Source organism: Carettochelys insculpta, chromosome 5 (assembly GCF_033958435.1).
Source record: "Carettochelys insculpta isolate YL-2023 chromosome 5, ASM3395843v1, whole genome shotgun sequence".
Lineage (NCBI taxonomy): Eukaryota > Metazoa > Chordata > Testudines > Carettochelyidae > Carettochelys > Carettochelys insculpta.
Genome location: NC_134141.1, coordinates 81,250,438 through 81,274,069, shown reverse-complemented (window position 1 = coordinate 81,274,069; position 23,632 = coordinate 81,250,438). Strand labels below are relative to the sequence as shown.

At 44.1% G+C, this 23,632-nt stretch overlaps 1 protein-coding gene across 1 annotated transcript; it reads left to right on the top strand.

Moving 5' to 3' along the window:
* LOC142013139 (V-type proton ATPase subunit S1-like protein) lies at positions 1–21,571 on the top strand. The gene is made up of 7 exons (XM_074994215.1): positions 1–114; positions 7,614–7,654; positions 8,011–8,072; positions 9,248–9,489; positions 16,832–16,882; positions 19,966–20,209; positions 21,180–21,571. Exons 1-7 carry the CDS (start codon positions 23–25, stop codon positions 21,480–21,482), a joined length of 1,035 nt encoding a protein of 344 aa, XP_074850316.1. The 5' UTR covers positions 1–22; the 3' UTR covers positions 21,483–21,571.
* The last annotated feature ends 2,061 nt before the right edge of the window (positions 21,572–23,632 follow it).

The following is a 23,632-nucleotide window of genomic DNA, read 5'->3' as shown; positions in this document are numbered from 1 at the left end:
GGAGAGACATATTCATTACTCAATGGAAAAAAAACTTGTTTTTAGGTTTTTACTCTTTTTATGTGTAGGATTTTCAGTCTCTGTGGACCAAATGTTTGTGAGAATGGATGGAAGGTCAGTAATTTGATATGTTTCAACATACTGCTTTGGAGGAGCTGAGTGCATGTTTAAAATGTTGTAGCTTTTTAAATTTACTTTATATCTTTTTGGAAATAGATTTGATCACAGTTCAACATGTCAGGATAGGATTAGAATATTTTTAGCCTTAAACCATGTAGTACTCATGCAGAAATGAACCTTTTCAGCTCTGAAACATGAAGAATAATCTCTTCAAATTATTTTCTACATAAGACTAAAATGGTTTTAAAACGGGTATGTCTTAGCGATCTTTCTCTCTCTCTCATACTTGCTTACGTTGTAATGCTATGTTATTTCGTCATTTCTGACCAGTTGTTAAAACGGAATTAACAACAAAATAGCAGCATGTGTGCGAAGAAACAAATTTGCTATTATATTTTATTTATATAAAGTGAATATTATTGAAGTCTAGTTAAAGTCTAGTCTATTTGTAGCTTGGTATTAAGACTAAGACAGTTTCAGTTGGGCTCCTATCAAACTAAGAATGATGATTTCAACATGTAATACAAACATAGACATGTCCCGTAGAAATGGAACAGTTAGTTATTTTCAGCTATGGAATTCTAAAGAAATGTCAGTGTCATGAATGATTGACACTGTGTTTGAGTGTATTCAATTTTTTTTACATAGTATAAATAGAGGGCACAGAAAATGACAAGAAAGAAACAGAGCTTTCTAAAGGCAAGTATTATAAAAGTTAAAATGGATACATTTAATTATTTTCATCTTGTCTCACAGTCACTAATAATATGCAGATCAGATGTTAATAGTCACAGCTGGCAGTAAAGTCTGAATATTTAGGGCAACAAGGACATGTGGTGATTTGCTTAAGCTTGTATTAAGAGATCTGTGAGTCAGTTATAAATACTACAATATGTTTTAATTCAAATAGTTTATTTGCTATTCTCATGTGCCAATTTCCAAATCAGAGAGTGCCTCTGAAGAATTTTCACTTTTCTTCTATCAGCAAGATGTTCTAACAAAATTGAACTGAGTTTTCACATGAACCTTATAAGAAATTAAAAAATTAAGGCTCAGTCCTGTTCCCACTGATATCAATGTAAGTTTTGTCTTTGACTGCAGAGGAAGCAGGGTCATACCCTTCATGTATTAAGTCACCAAGAATAATACCAAACTAAGGGTGTGGGTTTTTTTTTTTCTTTTAAACAAAGGACTACACTTTTGTTATTTTGTAGGTTCTGGGCCTAGAAGCCTTATTCACGCATACTCCATCACACTCAGTAGGAGCTTCAACTGAATTGAAACTATAGCATGAAGTCCTTAATGATGAAATAGCAATAAAATAATTTTTTAAATTTGGGTCTCTGAAAAGTATGTTTCATCTTGTGAATTACAATAAGATAATATAGTATAATTAGAATGGCATGATTTTGTCCCTCTGTAAAGCTAACTGTCTATGCAGGTGTTTGTTAATGATACAAAAGTTAAGCAATTAATAAAATATATTTCAATAGGAGGATTCCATTAAAGAAACCTACATTTTAGTCCTGATTCTGTTTTCACACTAGTTTTACCACATTAACTTCAGTCAAGTTACTTGTTGGTGTAATTAAGATATGTCTATACTGCAAGCACAGGTGTAATAGGAGTATGAGTAGGCCAGGGACTCTTTGCATATGTGTGTGTCACTAGACTGGATTGAAGTCTATCTTCGCTACTATTTTTACCCATGCTGGCTGGATTAAAACTGGAAAAGGGGTCTCTTTCACTCTAAAATCACATCTTAACTTGTGGTATATTTGTATCCTAAAACTAGAATCAGATATGTACCTGTGTGGTCCACTAGCAAACTGTTTTTTTTTCTTTTATACATAATTATCGTTGATTTACTTGTGGCTCAAATATTATTTTCTACTAAAATGTATAAAAATTGAAACTAGTGCACTAAATAGCAATAGTGAGACAGCCTGAAGTTTGAGAACTTTAGGGATAGAGGGCTACACTGCTTTTTTATATGTTTTTAAGGAGTAATGAAGATATTAGAGGACTGTTATTTTGAATCCAGTATGACTTTATTTTATCCAATATGATTGAACTTCAAAATGATAGTATTCAGTGGTAATACTGTAGATTATATTTTGTGTTTAATAGTATAGTTCCCTTTAGCTGCTCTGTTTGGTGAAATGAACAGTACTCAGTGCAGACCCTTCCTCACATGATCATTCCTCACTCCCCTAGCAACCAATAGGCTTATACTTGTGCATAAGGACTACTCTCATAAAGGTTTTCAGGCACAGGCCTTATATTTTTCATGAGCATTTTCAGGTGGAAAAACCAGATTCTGTGGCCTTATAGACTGATAATGTCACCTGATGATTAGGAATTTGCACTTTTCTATACATATAATCTTATTTAGTTGGGTATTACATAGTGATTAGTCATTCTGGTGCTTTGTATTAGGACTAAGCCAATTTCAGTTGGGCTCCTGATAAATTTAGAATGATAATTTTAACATACAATACAAATATAGACATTCTGTACATCTAGAGCAGTTATTTTCAGCTATGGAATTCTATAAGAAAGCCAATGCTTTTAACACATGAACTATATTTTATATGAAAGCTGATTTTGTTAATTTAACATAGGTGAAAGGACCGTAAATTCAGAAGTTGTTTCATTATATTTTAAAAAATTGTTCCAAATATTTTGTGGGTTTAGTTACTCTTTGCTGAATGTTAGTAGTGTCTGGTGGTAGTAGGATTTTGGAAAGCCACACGTTCCTGGCTCAGGTGGTGCCCATCCCAAGCTGTTTGTTCCTTTACAAAATATTCATTTAAAATAACCAGTGATATGATTTATATTCCCTTAAATTAGAGTCAGAGCAAATCCTACCCAAGACTTAATCCTGCCATAAACCAATCAATAACCCTGCCCAACTTGTATCTTCCCTGCTCCCTCTTTAGATATCTATCCTAAAAATTAGATTCTAGAAAACCATTGGGAAGCCCTGCCAGCAACTCCCTTTCATTTACACTGAGGTGGAATCAACTCTGTCACCAAGCTCAAGCACACTAGAGTGGAGATCTGGGGTAACTTAGGCACAAACCATTCAGGACTTATTAGGACAAAACCAGCACTTTGAACTCTACTTAAAAGTCACAGACAAGTGTTGCAGTTCACAAGCACAGATAAGTTCACCCAATGTGAAACTACACTAAATAAACAATTGAAACTGCAGGACCTTCAGCAGAACTTCTGATGTTGCTGGATCAGAGAACCCCAGCAGCAGAGGTAGCCATCTGGGATCAGAAGCAGGCCAAGAGTGGGGCTGGCAGCCAACCATGGTTACAGCCTCCAAGGGCAGCAGGCTGGGATCAGGGAGCTCAGGGTGATGGGGCCAGTGAATAGGAGAAGAGAGCTTGGGCCAGTGAGGCTGGCAAGTAGGGGCAGGGAGCCCAGGCCAGGAGGATGGTGCCCCCCAGGAGAGCATAGAGGCCTGACCTCCCCTGGTCCAGCAAACTCCCTTCACCAGGGCCCATCAGGTTCCTAGGGTACTGGACTACAGAGGTCCAACCAGTAGTTTCTCCTTCTGAATAGTCTTTCCAACCTATGAACATCAGCCTTGTCCAGATTGAGCCTCATAGCTGTCCAAGTCCCAGTCTGCTGGTGACACCGGATTATCTCTTCTAGTAGATGTGATATAATGGATAAACTCAGCTGGGCATCATCAATGTACTGCAAACACCACAGCCCACATCTCTTTACATCTGTCAGAAGCCTCATCACATACACTGAGCAAGAGGACAGACAGAGTAGACTCCTATGGTATCCTGCAGGAAAGTGTCCTTGTGGTGAAGGAATAACTTATCAGAATTCTTGAATAAGAAGCAGCAGTGCCACTTCCACATGGTTCCATCCCCTCCAGCCAGGGTTCTCACACATGCCAACAATACCTCATGGTCAACCGCATGTAAATCAGTTGACAGATTTAAGAAAATCAGCATAAGCATGTGCTGGGAGGAGATCATCAACCAATGTTATCAATGCACTTTCTGTCCTATACACAGGCTTAAAACCAGAGTGACCAGGGTCAAGGGAAACTGAAGATTGAAGGTATTGCCATAGCTTCTTCACTACTTTTTTTTTCTTCCAAGTATGGCTTGCAGAAAAAGAGAGAAATTTACACGGCACTTGATAGCATGTAAGCAGTAAGCAGAAGCAGTAGATATGAAAGAAATCTCAGACAACTAGTTACTATGGTGACAGGCACTCGTGCCTTAGTATATATCAGAGGTCACTTTACTGACATGCCTGCCACCTACCTTTCAAATGTGTTAGGGAACTGTCATGTTGCTGATGGTATTTTGTCATAGGATAGTGTTCAGCAGTAGCTCACAGATCACTCACTCCAATAAGCTTCTCAGTGGGATATGGCTGTTTCTCTGGGTATGGACATTCATCTATTTTTGAGTGTCTTTCTGCGGAGAGGTGAATCTTGACATATCTGCATGAGGAACTTTGGTACGCTTTCCTGCACTTTTTTTTGCATGACGCATGTGGGACCCAAATTGTGCTTATCACAAGCTTGCAACCTGAAATCATGGGCTTTAGAAATCTGACTTCAGAATGTTCTAGTATGGGGACGTAACATGCTGGTGACTTTACATGGGGAAGATGTCCTTTATTCTGCTTTCTGACACAGGATCTGGGGTTGCACATTGTTAGTCTTCCTCTGTGAGGTATTCATTCTTTACTTGATACAGTTTTCATTTGGGATGGGAGACTTCTGGGGGTGGGGGTGGGGGTTGGAAGTGCAGGTAATATTTTGGTAGCCCATTTAAAAAAAAAGGCTCCTGCTATGTGAGGGAGTGAATTGAAATTTGTAGCCTTACATTAAAGTGGTGTTCTAACCCAAATGTTTTAGTCTGCAAACTCACTCACTGAAGTTGCTGTAAGTTTTGAAAATCGAAACACTGGGCTTAGTTAATTTTATGTTCATTTTTAATTTTATTTTCAGTAAAAATGGCTCTACATTAAGTAATTTGCCTTTTTGGCACGCCTTTTTTTTTTGACCCTGCTCCCATTTTTTATTTACCTCAGCATGAAGAATGTCAATGTATTGCTCTTACTTGCCACAAGTACAATATTCTACATTAGAGTGCTAGAAAACAAACAAAAAATCACCTCACTTATCAAGTCCATGGTTTGACTGCTTAATTAACTTGAGTGGGAGTGTAACCTATGTAACAACTGTCTAAAAAGAAAGTAAACAATCCAGCATTTGGCCCACCCTAGTCTTTTCTCATGACATGCCAACAATGTGTAAGATTTACGATTTTCTTTCATCAAACCACCCTTTGAGGAAAGATAGAGCCTGGTGTGTCATTCTGATAAAGGCAGTAGAGCCAGAACATTGTCAGCCTTTGTATAAGCCAGTTCAAGAAATTTCTCCTGTCTTCGAGTGGCTTTGCAAGAATCTCCCACAATAACAGTCACTGCACTCAGCAGAATACAGTGAGCTGCTTGCTCCTGCTCTTTTCTGTGGACCAAGATGCCAAAAGAGGGGCGATTTCCTGGCAGCTGCATGCGTGTAACTGAGAATGGAGATACAAACTTTTTCTCTTTGTGCTATCATCCATGGTGCACAGTGCAGTCGGAGGATCTGACTAGTCTTTTCTATGAGACAAGGATAATTTTGCCAACTAGTGAAATACACTGGTCAGAGGTTGCTACTCTGAGGGATCTGCCTTACACAAGAGGAATCCTCAAAAGTCTGCATCCATCAACTGACCAGCCACCTGTGCATCTAAGACACTCTCCTACCATCCTTATTTTAATATGATTCAAGAAACTTGCCTTTAGAAATGACTTATTTTTAACTTGCTTGTGTGGTGGATTTAAATCTAATTAGAAAACAAACCAAATCCGTGGATGCATGCTGTCAAGTGAAGTGGCTGTACGGCAACTCTCTTGCCCTTCCCCAGTCACACACAGAGTTAACGGAGGTGTTCTCACATCACAGGAAACCAGAAGGACAGGCTGCAGAGAGCCTGCCCCAGGGTACCTTCCCCCACTGCATGCAGTGGAACCATACACCGTTTGGTTCCACCCACAGAGGAACGCTTTTGCAGTGGGCCTCAGGAGAAGTGGGCACTTTGTCAGTGGATCGGCATCTAAGCAGATCAACCAATCAATCCACCAAAGGAAGCACAATGCCTGAGGAGGCTACCAGAGCACTGAGGGTATAGGAGTGGCCATAATGGAGTCAGTGACGATTCCCCTTCATCACTGTGCACAATGTGCACAACCAATGTGCACAACAAATGTGCACAAGGGACCACTTTTAATGATTTGATTCTACGGGTCAGATCACCAGCTTGTGTTAATTGTCAGATCCACTGATCAGAGTGAAGCGGAACTGATTGAAACCCGCTGAGGGTATTGGCCTAGTTGTTTTAAGGGACTAATGGCAGGCTGTAAATTTCAGCAGACTGACAATGATTTGTGCAGCCATTCATTCCATGTTTTCTTGAGCTTTTGCCTCCTGAGCAAAATTGCCTTCTTGAGCAAGTTGCCTGTTGACTTCAGTGGGAGTTGAGGTTGTGTGACATCTTGCGTAAATGTTCCTTTGTACAGCTGTGTAGCTGGGGGATTATGTTTGCTCTTTCCTAAAGTAGGAGAAGGTCTTTTAGGGTTTGTATATTTTCCTAAATCTGCAGATGCTGGTCTTTATCTACAGCTGAGGAGTTCCCGGCTGGCTTTGTGTTTCCCTGATCCTGGGCTGCCTGTACCATTGTCAGTCTCCCACTGTAATCTGAAGCAACCCAAATTAAAATAGCTGACAGTATCTCCTACGAGCGGACACAGAAAGCTAAGGTCATGGTTGTGGGTGAGGGAGCCATAACCTTTCTCTGGGCCACAGATTCTGTGCTGTGAATAGGGAAGGAATGGCTTAGAATGCATCAACAACCACTGGCACAGGTGCCAAGAACGGCACACAAGCCAATTTTCATTGGCACGTGAGATGGGAGATCAGCCCCGCACTTCCTGCCTCATGCAGCCAGGAACTTGCTCAAAGCCATACCACCTGTGGATTAGCAAAAGACCTCAAACAGTGAAGCTGTGCATCTTAATTAATTTTTTTTGATGAAGCTGTTGTAAGTAGGACTATTGTTGGTGACTTTAAAAATTGTCACCAGCACTTGGACCATAGATACAGGTCAAAAGGTCAAATTTCAGCAGTTTGCCTCAGAAGGGCTGCAGACCCCTGGTTTAGAAGCTCACAAAACATAAAAAGAGCCTCAGATATTGGGGTGACTTATTCCTGGGTATATTGACTTTTGATTGCTTGTGCATGGCTGGCATAAAGTGGTCAAGTAACACCTAAATTTTTAAGCATTGATGCTCAATTATAGAACAAAATGTTGCTGGCTGGAACTTGCCTCAGGAAACTTGGTTCAGATATTGAATATAGACATGTACACTAAGGATTTTTTCTGTCTCCTCTGTTCCAGTTCACTTGCATTGTCAGACCAAGAGCTGCTCCAAAGAAATGGTAAGACTTTTACAGGCATCTGAATGCTCTGATATGGTCTCTGTTAGCCACATAGTGTGCGCCCTTGAATCTCATGGAGTAATGAATAAGGGTTGCAGAGTGGTGGTTCCCGGGGTAGGGAGATGTACAACTCTGGCCAAATTTACTAGAAAATGGATTTGTGGTTGGAAAAAATGAGCTCGGAGTGTGAGTGCTTTCTGCACCCAACTGAAATACAATTCCTAAATCAATAAAGCCCTCATAAAGGTGCGCTGGCTGAAGGTCCTTCTTTGGTTGGAAGAGAACATGCAGAATCATGCATTCTTTAATGTATCAGTCATTTCCCATTTATATTTGTAACTTTCTTTCTTTTGTAGACCGATGTTTCAAGGGTGGTGTAAAGCCAAAATATAACTTAAAACAAGTAGCAGTTGCACAGGTATGGAGGTATCAGGAATTTGATTGTAAGTCCTTTCCTGGCTTAATAACATTGTATGTTATCTCATTAACATAATTAAAAAAAATCAAATTTGTCTGATTAATTGTGGCATGATACAGCTATCCCATACTGTAGTTAGGTGTTCCTTCTGATTATCTGCACATCTTGACATCTATTGGAACTTAGTGAAAGTAACGAGCACTTATTTAGAGTGACTGAGCACCCTGCATGATCAGACTGATAGGACAAGATCATATAGCCCTTGATGCAGTGCAATGCAATGGCAGTTTTGCCTGAGCAGGGAACACAGGAGTTCACCTGTGTGACGAGGTGCTGAATATCTAACTGAGGCAACTGATTGCTTAATGGGACTTTTACCTGACTAGAGATTGTAGGATTTATCCCAAAGAACATCTTATTTAAAAAAAAAAAGTTTATGAGTCAGGAAACCTGCAAATGTTGCAATGTAGCTTAAGTGAGCAAATGGGTAAATGTAAACATTCTGCACCATCACAGGAAAGATGGATAGGTTTCCTTTTTCTTCAGATGCTGTCATAATAATGAACTAATCAGTTAGATTTGTTTGTGATTGGTTTTTTAAGTTCTTTCCCTCTGTCTTCGGGTTCTGCGAAATCTGCTTATTTCAGATCACAGCACTCGGCCAGTTTTGTTCTGCTATGTGTCAGGCCAAATAGCACAAGAGTCTTTTAGATGTCCAGCTGGGAGATCAGTATACTACACTTAATAACCAAGACAAGGCTTTGTTGCTTAACTGTGACTCTCCAAAATGGTGCATGTGACTGGGACAGCAAATGCGTGTCTCATATGAGCAAGTCCTCGTGGGTGAACTCCATCCTCAGTTACACACATGCAACTGCATGGAAATTCCCACTATGGCAGGTCTGTGCACTGGGGTAGGATAGTGCTGTGCCCTGGTCCAATCTGTTACAGTCATTGTAAGTTACATCAGCTCTCTGGCTGTGTAGGTGCATATGCCACTCCCATGATTGGAGGAGAGGACAAGTTGGGTAGAACCATCTTTGTCTCTGTAACTGGCTGGCTCTGAGCACAAGCTGAGGACTGGACCCATTGGGTGCTATGCTATCCCAAGCCTATTGTTTATTATGTATCATAGAGAGTAACTCCTGCAATAACCATCTTTATGTGGTTTTTAGGTGGTCAGCTACAACTTGAGCAGAAAAGTCCAATCAAAAAGAGCATCTTGGCGGATGTTGCCACACAGCCACTACAGTCCTGTCAATGTCACTGTTAATGGCAGTCTCTGCATTCTTTTCTGGGCCAGGAGGATAATGATTAATTTTAAAAATCACACGCAGCTGGACTTGACAGAGAAGACATTTGGTATCGACACGACTGTGGATGTTGGAGATTCCAACTGCAGTGAAGACAGTGCAATGTAAGGGAGAATTAGGCACTGGGGTGATGAGAATTAATCCTTGGGGCACAGCCATTGTGATGTGATTCTCTGTTATACCAGGGTGGATGGGGGGCGGACGAGGAAAGACTCATTTTTTAAAAATCCTTCAAGGGTGCGACTGGTATTCTCTGGGGTGGTGTGTGTGTGTGTGTGTGTGTGTGTGTGTGTGTGTGTGTGTGTGTGTGTGTGTGTGTGTGTGTGTGTGTGTGTGTGTGTGTGTGTGTGTGTGTGTGTGTGGTCCTCACCCGACATACTCTGCCCCCCCACCCCCTGTTCCCTTTTGGCAAGTGGCTGGCCCTGAGCAGGGAGCGGCCTCTGCTCTGCTTGGAGTGCAGGGTCTGTGATTCTCAGCAGCCTTAATCCTGGCTGTGCAAGTGGGAGAGTGTGTGATTATGATTTTGATCATGAGTAGGAGTAGTCCCTTAGTCCACACATAGTCCTGTTGATGTCTGTGGGACAGCATCACTGAATAAGATGGTATTCAGCATAAGGGTGTACAAACCACACCTTTGATAAGCAAAGATGGGGAAAGCTGTAGTGGTCTATATGATACCATACAGAAGTAACAATGAGACTTAGCTGCTTTTTAGAACTTCCCAGCTGTATTTCTCAAAGCACTGTACAAAGAAGATAAGAGTAATTGTCCCTATTTTACAAATGGAAGACCAAGGCGCAGAGCGGTGATATATGATCGCCTAGCAGACCAGTGGCAGAACAAGGAATTCAATGCCACCTTTCCTGAGAGCCTTTTGCACTGGGCCACAGTAGCTGAAGTAATTCGGTTTTCAACCAGTGCCAAATTAATACAGCAAAATCCGTGTATGTGATTGAGGTTATGGTGCTGAAAACCAGTTTCTGTTCTAAGTAATTAGAATCTGACTCATGTATGAGTTGTATTTTAGAAAGGGGAGAGAAACAAAGAAGAAATACTGTTAGTTTTCAAAATGAAAAAGCAATATATTTCAGAGCAATGAGCCTGTCTACCATTGCAGAGCTAGCTACTTCCTAAATGTATGTGCAACTTTTCAGTAAAGACCGTCTCTCACTTGAAGACTGCACAGATGGGAAATGGGTTGAAAAGCACTGCACAGTTTTACAGTTGTACATACTTCAAAAATTGATTTAAAAGGATAATATAAAAAAATCATTTTCAGAATTTTCAAATGGAACTGACATAGTTATCCTCACTTTACAGTGAATAAGGAGATAGATAAATACAGAATAAAATCCCCTCAGTTTATCAATTTTAGGTACTTAGATGGATCTTCTTGCCTTGATACCACATTTGGGTGCTTCAGAGCTGTTCGTGTTAGTAAATTTTTTCTCACAACAAACCTGAACTAAGAGGCCAATTTAAAATCATGTGTTGTTATAAAATGAAAATGTTTGGGAAAATTTACTCATCAACAAACAAAGTAACAAGTTATCAGACTATGCAACACTCTGCCTCAGGTCCCTACGAAGAATCTGCTAGAAATGGCCAGTGGATAAACTCTGAGATGTGTGTCCTGTTAGTGTGGGCTATTGACAAAATGAGGGGGAAGAACACTTTGTTCCAGTCACCACTGGGACAAGTATGTCAGAGCATTATGGAACCTTTCTGAACATATCATTGGAATCTCATCTAGAATCCTTGTTACGGCAACAAAAAGCCTTTTTGGTCCATGCGATTCTGTTAGCTTTTATGTATTAACCCAGGTCCCTGAGCATATGGGAATCCATGCTGTGGAGATGGAAAAATAATCAGGCTCCTGATTCAGGTTTAGACTGACAGGAAATGCCAAATAGAAGCAGATCCTAGGATGCATTGATTCCATTGGGTGCAGCTGAGAAGAGCAGAAAGCTTGGAAGCTCCCTTTCTGCTCATTGGATTTTGGGCCTTATGAATTCCACCTCATCCCCTTTCACTCCTGGCAAAGCTCTTATGCCCTCATCCTTTGTTAAGAGAATCCTCTGCCATGTTTTTTAGATCAGCACAAAGCAGCTGGACCACAAGTAAGAATTTGGCCTCCTATGTGCCTGAACTTACTATGTGGCCACATCTACACTACAAAATAACTTTGAAGTTGGTTACTTCGAAGTAAGCAGCTTCAGAGTAGAGCGTCTACACACAAAAACATCCTCCCTTACCTCAAAGTAGGCTTCTCCCTACTTCGAAGGGAAACATGTACACACATAGCCCCTACTTTGAAGTTAGGGGCCAGGAAATGACGCAGGTAGAGGGTCTCACGGCCAACAAGCCTTTCCAGGCTTGCAGCCAGCTTACACCTTAAAGGGCCCCTCCCAACCCCTCCACCCTGCACATGCTCAAGGCTGCTGGGCCACACACAGCAGCAGAGCAGGGGCTGGGGAGAAGAGCTGGAGAACATGCCTGCCCACACCCTGCCCAAGGATGATCTCCTCGCCACCCTGGCCAACCTGCTGGTCATGCTGGTCGCCCTGCTTTTCCAGCGGTGTGTCCAGGTTGTCTGCATGGGATCCAGCCCTCCAGGCCCTGATGATGACCCTGCTGCCTCTCCCCCAAAGCCCCCCGATAAGGTGTCAGTGGGCCTTTGCCACCAGCAGTGAGTGATGGGACTGGCTGGTGCTGGAGGACTGGGACGATGAGCGGTGGCTGAGGAAGTTCAGGATGACCTGCCAGACATTCAAGGACCTCTGCCACTGGCTTGCCCCAGTCCTCCAGCACCAGGACGCCTGGATGCAGACAGCGATCCTGGTGCAGAAGAGGGTGGCCATCACACTATGGAGGCTGGCCACCCCCGACAGCCACTCGTCCGTTGGCCACCAATTCGGAGTCAACAAGGTTCCCGTCAGAGCAGTGCTGATTGAGGTATGTCTGACCTCCACCACAGACCCACCCTTGGAAGGGGGCTACTGGGCAAGGGGAATGGGGCTGCCGGTGGGGAGACGTCAAGGGGAAAGGGGGCCTCCGGTTTGACGTTCATAGTTGTGTCTTCCTTCTCCCACCCTGCAGGTAGTCTGAGCCATCAACACGGTGCTCCTGCAACACGTCATCACCCCAGGGGACCTGGATGTCTCCCTCTCTGGGTTCGCGGACCTGGGCTTTCCCAATTATTTCCAAGTCCTGGATGAGATGCACATGGCGATCTGGGCTCCGGACCACAGCAGGGGCTCCTACATTAAGAGGAAGGGGCACCACGGGGTAGTACTCCAGGCCCTGGTGGACACAAGGGGCCATTTCCTGGATGTGTGAATGGGGTGGCCACGCAGGGCCCATGACACCTTGGTGTTCTGGAATTCATGGCTGGGACACCCAATGCAGGAGGATACGTATGTCCCCCCGCGGGAGCTCCTGCTTGGAGACATCATGATGCCCCCCTGCATTGTGGCTGAAGCTGTGTACCTGCTGCACCCGTGGCTTATGCGGCCCTATACCAGACACACCATGCCAGCCCAGGACATCTTCAGTGGCTGCCTCAAGAACGCTGGGGCACAGTAGAACAGGCATTCGGGAGGCTGAAGGGGAGGTTTTGCAGCCTCATCACCAGACGGGATGCCAGCCTCCCACATGTCCCCTTGGTGATCGCTGCCTGCTGTGCCCTCCACAGTCTTGTGGAGGGCCGGTGGGAACCCTTCATCCAGGGCTGGGCTCTGGCCCCGGGGGCTGGGTATGAACAGCCGCCCACTGCCCCATGCCATGAGGCCCAGAGGGATGGGGTCAGGATCTGAGAGGCCTTGTGCCAGGCCTTTACGCAAGGCCTGCCCTGACTCTCCTAGCCACACTCCACAACACAGGCCCCCACACTCCCCCATCTCTCACTCTTGACCACCAAACGCACCTCCTCTCGCTCTCCCCATCACCACTCTCCCAGCATGCACCAAGGACTTGGGGTTAGGGTGGGAACATTAAACTTTCCTTTGGAAAATAAATGTAATTGGAAAGCAGAACAGAATGTGTTAAAGTATTTACAGCGCATGATGGGAACAGTCCACAGAGGGGAGTGGGCGAGCTGGCTGGGGAGACTGAACCTAGAGCGGGGATGGGATAGGAGAAGGCTCAATCACCCAGGAGTGTTGGGGGCTGGGAGCCACAGTGGCTGTGGCTGCCCCTACTGCTCCAGGTCCAGGGCACCCTGTGGGGGTCTGATGGGGCTGGAACCATGGGGAGATAGGGGTGTGGTGGGGGTGCTGCGGGCTCAGCCTCCACAGGGTCTGCAGAGGGGGGCACGGGCTGGGCCAGGTGCACCCGTCCTGGCCAGGAGCCACCAAGCCAGTTCAACTTGGGCGGCTGGAGACAGGTCCGCCATTTAGTGGGCACCTTCATGGGGAGGCAGCTGTCGGACGGGTGGCTGCCAGAGGGTAAGCTGTGGGCTGGGCCACCAATGGCATGGGAGGTTGGGTGAGGCGGGCAGCCAAGGCCTAGGCCACAGCATCCAGGCTGTCAGGCAGTCACACCCACATGTCCCACTACATCGCCAGCCAGTCCTGGAGCACCCTGGTTATCTCCCACACAACTACCTGGTTGGTGGCCACCTCCTTATCCCTCCAGCATTGTCTCCATGTGGAGGGATGCAGGCTGGGGTGATGGGGTGGCCTCCCAGCCCCCTGCGGCTGTGGCCTGCTCTGATGGGCTGTGGTGGCTGCCTGACGATGGACATGTGGAGACAGAAGGAGACATGGGGCCAGCTCGTGAGTGCTGGGTCCCAAACCTAGGGGGCCAGGGCCCCTGCTCATCTGGCCCCCACCCCACCCTGCTGATGCCAATTGCCCATGAGCCCTGTGGGATCCTGGGTGCCCAGAGGTTTCCACCTGGCGAGGGTTGGGCCATGTTCCCTCCCACCTCCCCAGGCGTGTGGACTGTGGGGTTGTTCTGGGGTCGGGCATCCCCGGCCCCTGTGACATCCTGTTTGCCTCTTCTGTACTAGCTGTGACCTCCCAGGGCTCAGGTGAGGCATGGATGGGCAAGGCTCAGCTGGGTATCCTGGAGGGGACGGCAATGATGAGGGTCCTGTTGCTGGAGGCCTCGTCATCGCCCTTGGTCTTGGTGGGCCAGTCCCCATGCAGGGGGCTGGTGGTGCCAGAGGGGCCCACTTCCTCATTGCTGTCCGCGGCGGGGGGGACCAGCAGTGTCCACAAGGTGCTCTGGGGTGCCCACCTCTCTTGGCCCCAGGAGCCTGTGCAGCTCCCTGTAGTGGGGGCAGTGCACAGGCTGTGTCCCTGACCTGCTGGCTGCGTCCCAGGCTTTCACATATGCCTGCTTCATCTCACATGCTGCTGTCAGTGCAGTAGGGGTGGCCTTGGGCAGCGAGCCCACTGGCCAATGGTCAAAGGCCCTGGCATTCCTGTGCTGGGTGCCAGTTTGCTGAAGGACCACCTCCTCCCCCCCACAGAGTGAGGAGGTCCTTCAGCTCCCCCTTGATCCAGGAGGGTCCCCTCCTGGCATGCCTCTTGCTCAGGCGCTGGGAGCCCTCAGACTTGTCATCCAGGGTTCCTGGGGTGCAGGGGGTTCTTGGTATGCTGCCGTGGTGGGCAGAGGGTGCAGATGCTGGGTGGTGCATCGAGCGGGGGCAATCTGAGTGGGAGCTTGTGCTGGTCCTGCTTGTGGCATACTCTCAGCTTCCTGCCTGGGTTTGCCGGGGAGCTGCTTCCTCTTAGGCGGCCAGCAGGGACCATACAGCCCTGCCTGGGCTGGCCACAGCATCTCTGCCCTCTGGGGGTAGGGGGGCCCCTCCTTGGTGGACCCCTTACTTTGAAGTAGTGAGTGCAGTATGTCTACACACATCCTACTTCGAAGTTAAACTTCAAAGCAGGGCATTCCTCCATTCCCGTGACTTTGAAGTTAGTCTCCTGTACTTAGAAGTTAACTTCAAAGTAAGGGGCTACTTCTAAGTAGCCTGCAGAGCGACTACACACACTTTTCCTTACTTCAGAGTTAACTTCAAAGTAAGTTTGCAGCATAGATGCAGCCTGTGTAGTATCCGTTAATCTTCCTCTGGGTTTGTGTGCACAAAGCTCTGTCCCAGACGCTGTATGAAGCTTGCCAGAGTGGTATAATCAGATCTGCACAGTTTATGCTTGATTTCAGTGTGATTTAAGTAAGTGGGGGGGTCTAAAATCCTTCTCCTTGATCACTGAACCCAACTTGGGGCAAGTGAGTTATAAGTGACGTATGAAGAAATCAGTTCCACTCTTGGAATCCGCCCCAGTCTGATTACTCATGCTTTTAATTCTCCTCCACCTTAAGTTTTATAGTGGCGTAGGTGTCATTCACCATGTAGCAGTATCTAATCGTACAAAAGCACAATGTTATGCCAACAATGAAAGTCAATTATGAAGATGATTTCTAAGATGGAAAATGATGTTGTTAAACCAAAAATCTGCATGCCTTAAAGCAGGGGGGTGACAGACTTGCCAGGCCCCTGGGCAATGTGTGTGGGGGGCTGGATCTGTGCCCTCAGAAGGAGTGGGGCCTCAGGCAGAAGGAGCAGGGGTGGGGGCAGCCAGCTCTCAGTGCTGCCCAGAGCATGCCGTGCTTTGTCCCCTCAGAGCTGCCCAGAGCACATGGCACAGTGTTCTAGTGGTAATTTACAGGGCCTGTGGTTCTGGCCGCTGCTACAGTACCAGTGACAGTGGGCAGGATCCTGGGGCCCTTTTGATTTTGGGGCTCTTGGGCAGTTGCCACTTTACCTCCCTCTCCTCCATCAACAGGCCTGCATCAGAGTAATGAAAAGGTGCATGTGTTAGTTTGTGAGACAATAGAAAGATGTTACTTGGACCAGTATTTACATAATTATACTGACTTTAAGGCTCTATTTTAAAACTGACCAAACAGTGCTTCTTACTGTGGTAAGCTACATCTGTTCTCTCTGATTGTACAATAAGGGCAGTATCTGCTACAGTAAACATCATTAAGCTGATTCAGTGAGATTGTATAATTGCAACACTTTGAACTCAGATATATGGATTTGTAACACACTAGCCAGGTCTTTGAGATAAAGAATAGCTTGTATTAATGCAGTACTTTTATCTAAGATTGCAAGGTGATAGATGCCTTATAAATATATACAGGCTATGCTCTAGGTAAATGGATGTTGAAGTCAATGGGATTTAACTACACACTTAACGTTAAGCATATGGTTAAATATTGTTCTAGTGCAAAATCCAGACCTTACTCAAGACAACAGCAAAGTCCCCACTGACCTCAGTGAGGGCTGAAATTCACCAGTGACTTTAGCGGGATTGGAAGAAAGCCACAAAATACTGTCTGTTGCAACCACGTTTTGATCTTTGATGAAAATCAGTTTCTGTTTTTCCTTTTACATTTGTATTTCAACTTGACATTGTTTTCTTTTTGATCTAGGCTTTCACTTAAGTTTGGCGACATCGACAATCTAAAGGGGCTTGTTATTAGGTAGGTTTACAAGAGAAGGATAATACATTTAGTAGATTATCAAACATTAATATCTACTGAATGACTTGTAATGCAGGTTGTCTGGGAAATTAACTGTAAGAAAGGTTATTTTCCTTCAAGGGTTTTAAGTCAGATTAATTAACAAATAGGGAAGTATAAAGTCTTCTTTTTCTCTTCAAGGCTCTAGGACAGGTTAGATGAAAAAACAAATCTGTCGGGGATGGTGATAGTTCCTGCTATAAATGCAGGGGACTGGACTCGATGACCTCTCAATGTCACTTCCAGTTCAATGAGATATGTATCAATCTCCATGTTTCCTTTCCTTTCTTCCTCGCTGATCCGGGAAGTAGGCACAGCCTGATAGCATGCACAAGTTATGTATATGACTTGTGTGTAACCAAGAGGTAGACAGGCATAAGCTGAGTATTGATGTGATCATATTGCTCCCGAGGGAGACTACTGAGGTCACTTAATTAGGGGAAACTGCAAAGCATGGGGCAACCAATCCCCAAATCTGGTGGCTATGCCAGTGTTTAGGTTTACCAAACCAGTACAAAAGAGCTTTTATAAAACTTTACTGGCTTCCCAGAAGCCACCAACAGAGTTCCCCCAGGATTCTCTTCACAGTTCAGAGTCCTTAGGTTGGGATCTGCAACTGAAATAGCGAGAAGAGCCATGTTTTAAAATTCAGTTACAAAAATCAATCCTTCAAGAGCCACAATGCATGTGAATGAGTCAGTCCTTAATAAATGTCCAACTGTACTTTTTATCACCCCTATTCTAAGAACAGCGCACACACAATTATTTGCACCATTTACAAGGTTGTTTCTCCCATCAGCCCCCAAATCCACCCCCAACCTCAGGTTTTACCTGCCCATCCCACAAACCCACCCTGCATCCCAGGATTAATCCCTCTGAGCCCCAACCTCCCCCATGCACTCAGGCTTAGCTCGCCTCAGCACATACAGTTCTGCAGCAGCCGCAGCCACCTCCTCTCATCGCTGCTGTCTGCTGTCTCCTCCTCCTTCTGAGCACAGTTTTGCAGCTCTGACTGGGGCAGGCTTGGCTGCCCTTCCTCCAGCTCTCCTGCCGGCTTATACTGCTGCCCGTGTTGAGCACCTCCCTGCTCAGCTGTCTTTCTCTTCTGGGCTCCCTGCTGCAGCTGACTGCTGAGCAGCTCTGGAGGCTGCTGTCACTTAAACAAAACACCTGAATTCAGTTTGTTAAATGGTGGGCAACTGGATTTAGATTTTTGTTTAAACAGCAGCAACCACCAGAGCTGCAGGAGGAGTTGGTAGCAGCAGCTCTCAGAGAGCCGTAAGGGTTTCTTTAAAGATCCATAGGTTGTCCACCCCTGCCTTAGGTGAACAATAAGCAATCCTGGAGACTTATATCCTAAGCATCACCAGTAATTAGCTATATGGATTAATATAAGACAGTTTCCAGTCATTTGCAGATAATTTGCTATCCACTTCAAAGAGAGATCAATGCAGGTTAGACAGGAGCTGCTCCTGGCTCTCAGTGTTCTGTGCTGTTATTTAGTTGTGATTTACCCCTAAATGTCTTCTAAGAGCCCAGTGAGCAGTGGAAGTGTTGGTAATGCTGCTAGACAATGTTGACCTCCTGTGGTCCAGCAAATTCTCTTGTTCGACACCGGTCAGGTCCCAGGGGTGCTGGACTAGAGAGGTTCAACCTGTATTATCTTCCAGTATGTACCTAAAGGTTAAGTTTGGGCCATTTGTCCTGCAGGAAGTTTAACCTTTGTGGCCATGTGTCACACCTCCCCTAGCCGCACTACAGCCACTCCATATTGCTCGGTTACTTGTGTCTGTTTTGTCTTTGGTGAAGCATGTGGCATCCACTGTCGCAAAATAAAATGTTAACGTGTGTGGATCAATATATATTACCTATACATGTATACACAAGCTCAGTTTATGCTACACATGTAAACACCTTTCAGTGTACTTGTGAATGTGGCTAAACTTGTCATGGATACCAGATTTCACAGGTTTACTGTCTATGGTCTTGTTCCAATGCCCATCAGAGTCGATGCACATCAAAGCCATTGGGATTCCTTTTGTTGACTAAATGGCCTTGACTCATGCTTGGAGAAGTTCCTGCAAGGTGTAGGGGACTCTGAGTTTTGCAGAACTGGGTCCTGAGGAAGCAAAGCTTTACATTATTATGTCAATTACAGCTCCCCCTAAACTGTGATTTGGAAAACTGTATTTACATGGGAGCACAAGCTAATGGCAATACAATGTTTTCTAATTGAGAAGTGAGCAAAGTGAGGGGGGGGCAGACCCTGTGTGGAGGTGTGTGAAATTTTTAAGAGGGGAACAGCACAGTTGCCTGCTGGGTCTCAGGCTCATCCATCTAATTAAAAATATTGAAATATATTATTTTTTGTATATGTGTATTCACATTTATATATTTGATTTAATAAATTTTTATATTCCACATACTTATTTTCTTACATATGCCAAAAGTTTTTTTTTCTCATATGAACATAACCGATATTTCCATTGGTTTGGATTACATTAGGCAGGTTGTGGGGGTACCTGCTAATTGCAGGGACGAAATGCGGGACCCAGAGTAAAAAGTTTACTCATCCCTGTCTAATTTACCATTGGTTGCTGAGTTAAGGGTTTCAACCAGTGGAATTTTTTCTATGTACTTTTACTTTGTTTTCCTCCACTGCTTTGCCTCTCATCAGTCTGTTATGTAGGCAGCATGTGATGTGTAACAGCAGGGAGGGAGGCAGAATAGATGATTTTCATCTAATGTTGTTCCATAGTTAGGCAGAACATGCTCAGAATTTTTGTGACTTGCTTCTTCTGCGTGGGACCCATCCTGTGTGACTAGTAAATGATCATCTTCAGCAGCAGCAACAAACAATCAACATTATTTTTCACTCAGGTCTCCCATATAGCATTAGAAAGAGCAAGATCCTTATCTAGTATAAATTGGCATTGGCACTGTCTATTGACTTCAATGAGTCCTGTATGGCTGTTCTGCGTGATGCATTAAACAAGATACATTTGCAACTTTACTAATTTTCTCTTTTTTAATATCATTTTCAGATTCTTATTGACAAACAGTTATTACAAGCTGTCCGTTCAGAACTGGTTCAGTTTATCTAGAGTACAGCTACTTTACAACCATTCTGTACAAGCGACATTTAATGCAACCAGAATATATGCTCCAGCAAGTTATTCCTATCACTGTGAACATGTGAGCACTTTGCAGAAGTATGATGCACTCCTGATGCCCAGCTCTGCAAATGATGTGTCCAGGCTCTGGGAAGTCACTTTTATTGATTTCCAGGTAATAAGTTGAAGTTAAGCCAAGAAAATGTGCGCTGACTGGCAGCTGTAGGCGTTGGTGCCGAGAAAACAATCATACTAGAAGTAGCTTACAGGATCTCCAGAGATGGATCAAGGAGTAGAAATTGAGAAGAAAAGGAGATCTAAAATCTTATTCTTTGTGTTAAGTGGGGTGAAGGGCTGCACTGGTTTGAATTCTAATTTCTTCTTCTAATTACTTCAGCACAACACATAGGAGTGTCACCACCTGTTCTGCATCTCTGTACTTTTGTTGATAAATGGTTCTATGTGGATCTGGCAGTTGGGCTCTTAAGACCAGCTTCAGAAGAACTGTTTCATAGCCCAAAGTTCAGATCACATCTGGGTCTGTTTCTGAGGTCAGTCAAGGAGGATCGTTTACAACAGTTAATGTCTCCTATCTCCTTATCAAAATTAGGGGAGATAGAGGCCAAGCTAACAGCTCAATAAGAATGGACCTTTCAGGTAAGGAGGAGCAAAATAAATTGAGGATGAGCTGAAAGGGGGAAGATGAAGGGCTTTAAGGAAGATGAGGACTGGATCTGGTACCACAATCTAAGAATAAGGCAAGCAAGGGTCAGCATTTTTTTTTATATACCTGTGTCCATGTTTGTTTAATGAGAAATGTGGGAACTGTTGACTCCTATGAAAAAATGTTGGGAACACTTTGTGTAGCAGAGGTATCAAGCATATAGTTAAATTTGACTTAGCTCTCAAAAGTGATTTATTTAAAACTAAATCCTTTGGACCCTTGAGACAAGGAATTAGAATAAATGGCTGTTTCTGGAACTCTAACCCGTGAATAAGTTGAGTGAATCAAATCCAGCTAGATATATTTTTATATGCAAACATTGGCTTAAAATGTCTCACTAAGCAGTAGAAGCATAATCATGATGTGCCCCCAACCAGAAAAGAGAGGATTTTTAACATAAATCCTTTTACTCTCTTAACAGATTCAAGGCTTTAACGTTGAAGGAGGACAGTTTGCTTATGCCAAAGATTGCGCATCCTTTTTCTCACCAGCAATTCTGATGGGCTTGGTTATGTCACTAATTTTGCTTCTAGTCCTGGCCTATGCTCTGCATATGTTGATCCACCTGAAGTCTCTTGATAGGCATTATGAATGCAAAGCGTCTCCTGCCTATTTTGCACAAATGAAAGACAGTGACATGGCAGATGAAAAAGAACCACTGAGAAGCAGTGCAAATGAATCCTATGAACTTAGAAGTCAACAGTTCCATAAAGTCTATATTTAGAGAAGTGTTTGTCTCAATCAGGCTACTGACATTTTCTTTCTGCTATTTTACCTTCTGTAGTTGTACAACAGCTAAAAGTTTTCACCAAATTTTTTATTTGATCAAAGGAAAAATATATTTCACACTGCTTGTTTAGCCATGTTTTAGCTTTATTTCTTGTGACCCAGTCAAAAGATACCTTGGAAATAGGAACAATAGAAAAATTTCCCCTGGGAATGTGAGAATGAATGTCGTGTCCTGGCTCATCCCCTCAAAGGGGGAGATTTTTCCTTACACTGTATTTTCTATTGGTCTATCCAGTCTGTATTAAGTGTTCATGGAAAAAAAAAATCCTTTCCTTAGAAAGTGTCTGCAACAATATGAATAGATTCAACCATTAGAAGTCGTTGCTGATTCTCAGCTTAAGCTTTTGTTTTCTTAATTTTATTAATTATTAGTTTTATCAGCCTTATTACAACCATAAAAATCCTCTTCTCCATGTTTATATTCTCAATGTACACAAAAGCCCTTTCAGTAGTAGTATTCTCCATCCCAGTGAAAGGGTGATGGATCTTTGGGACGGTGGCATCTCAAATATTTTTCTGTGTTTTTTTGGCGTGACACTTACCTTGTTGAGTTATAATAACACAGAGATACCCATGCTAGTCTTTCTACTGTCAAAACAAAAAAGCAGTCCAGTAGCACTTTAAAGACTAACAAAATAATTTATTAGTTGATGAGCTTTTGTGGGACAGACCCACTTCTTCAGGCCATAGCCATACCAGAACAGACTCCAGAAATCTTGTAGTTTTCTGTCTCTGTCAGTAGGATCAGAGCAAATACGAGTGTACCTGAGGGCTTGACTGTAAACAATGGATCTAGTTGTGTGCGCAGGATGGAAGCTAGATGTGTGTAGGTGAGTATAGCGATCAGTGGGTTTCCGGTAGAGTGTGGTACTGATCAGGCCATCCTTGGTTTGTACTGTAGTGTCCAGGAAATGTATCTGTTGCATGGAGTAGTTGAGGCATAAGTTGCTGGTGGGGTGCAGATTGTTAAGGTCTCTGTGGAATTCTTCTAGAGCCTCTACACCATGGGTCGAAATCATAAAGATGTCACTGATTTCAGTCTGTTCTGGTATGGCTATGGTCTGAACATGTGGGTTTGTCCCACGAAAGCTCATCACCTAATAAATTATTTTGTTAGTCTTTACAGTGCTACTGGACTGCTTTTTTGTTTTGTTGAGTTAGTGGTGGAGCTGTGGACATCTGGCTTTCCCATACATCACCTGTTGAGCTTCATGCCCAAAGAGAGATGATGGATTTTACACACTTTAATTTTATATTAATTTCTTTCCAATTAAATCCTGTCAGTCTTCTGCACAAGACTCGGAAGTCACAGGCCAGGTCTATACTAGACTGAAAAGTCAATCTAAGATACACAATTCCAACTACAACAATTGTGTAGCTGGAATCGACGTATCAAAGATTGATTTTTTTTCTGTCCCTTTACACAGAGGGAAGTCAACGTGAGAAACTCCTGTCAGCCTCCCTTACTCCTCACGAGAATGAGTACCCTATACAGCCCTGATGGTTCAGTTTAGCATGTCCTCAGTAGGCACGCTAAATGGAACCCCAGACGTACCCTGAACAAGTCGACATTCCCAGTAAGGTGCAGACATACCCACAGTTACATGGTGGTTTACACTTGAGAATACATGTAACTCATGTTGTCTGGAAGCCATCCAGCAATGCAAAGGGTATTGAGAAGCAAGACGTGATTTTCACTTCTCCCTCCTGTGGGAGCTTAAGACTTCATCTTCTCTACAATCCTATCAATTGAAAAAGCCAGGGTCAGAGAACCCAGATTTAGTCTTTAATTTGTCTCTTTCTCTCAGTAAGAAGGAAGGTGATAATGAGCTACCCATAATGCTATTGGGCCAAAGCCAATCCTTACAGAATATTTTAGCATATCTTTTGCAAACCCAGATTTTTGTAACCAGCCAAACTATTTATGGATGGAATTATTCTAGGGTTCCTTAAACTCAGGGAGACATGGCACACGTACAGGTAATCATACATCCTGCATTGGGTGCAGTAAACAGGATACCCCTACTCTGCTGCTGGGATTCTGCCTGCATTCCCAGATAATTAGATCTTGATAGGGTTTTTATT

Coding starts and splice junctions, on each gene's coding strand:
- LOC142013139 (XM_074994215.1), top strand. CDS start 23: ATGGAAAAAAAACTTGTTTTTAGGTTTTTACTCTTTTTATGTGTAGGA. Junction 8,073..9,247: donor AACAAGTAGCAGTTGCACAG/GTATGGAGGTAT, acceptor TGTGGTTTTTAG/GTGGTCAGCTACAACTTGAG. Junction 16,883..19,965: donor CTAAAGGGGCTTGTTATTAG/GTAGGTTTACAA, acceptor TATCATTTTCAG/ATTCTTATTGACAAACAGTT.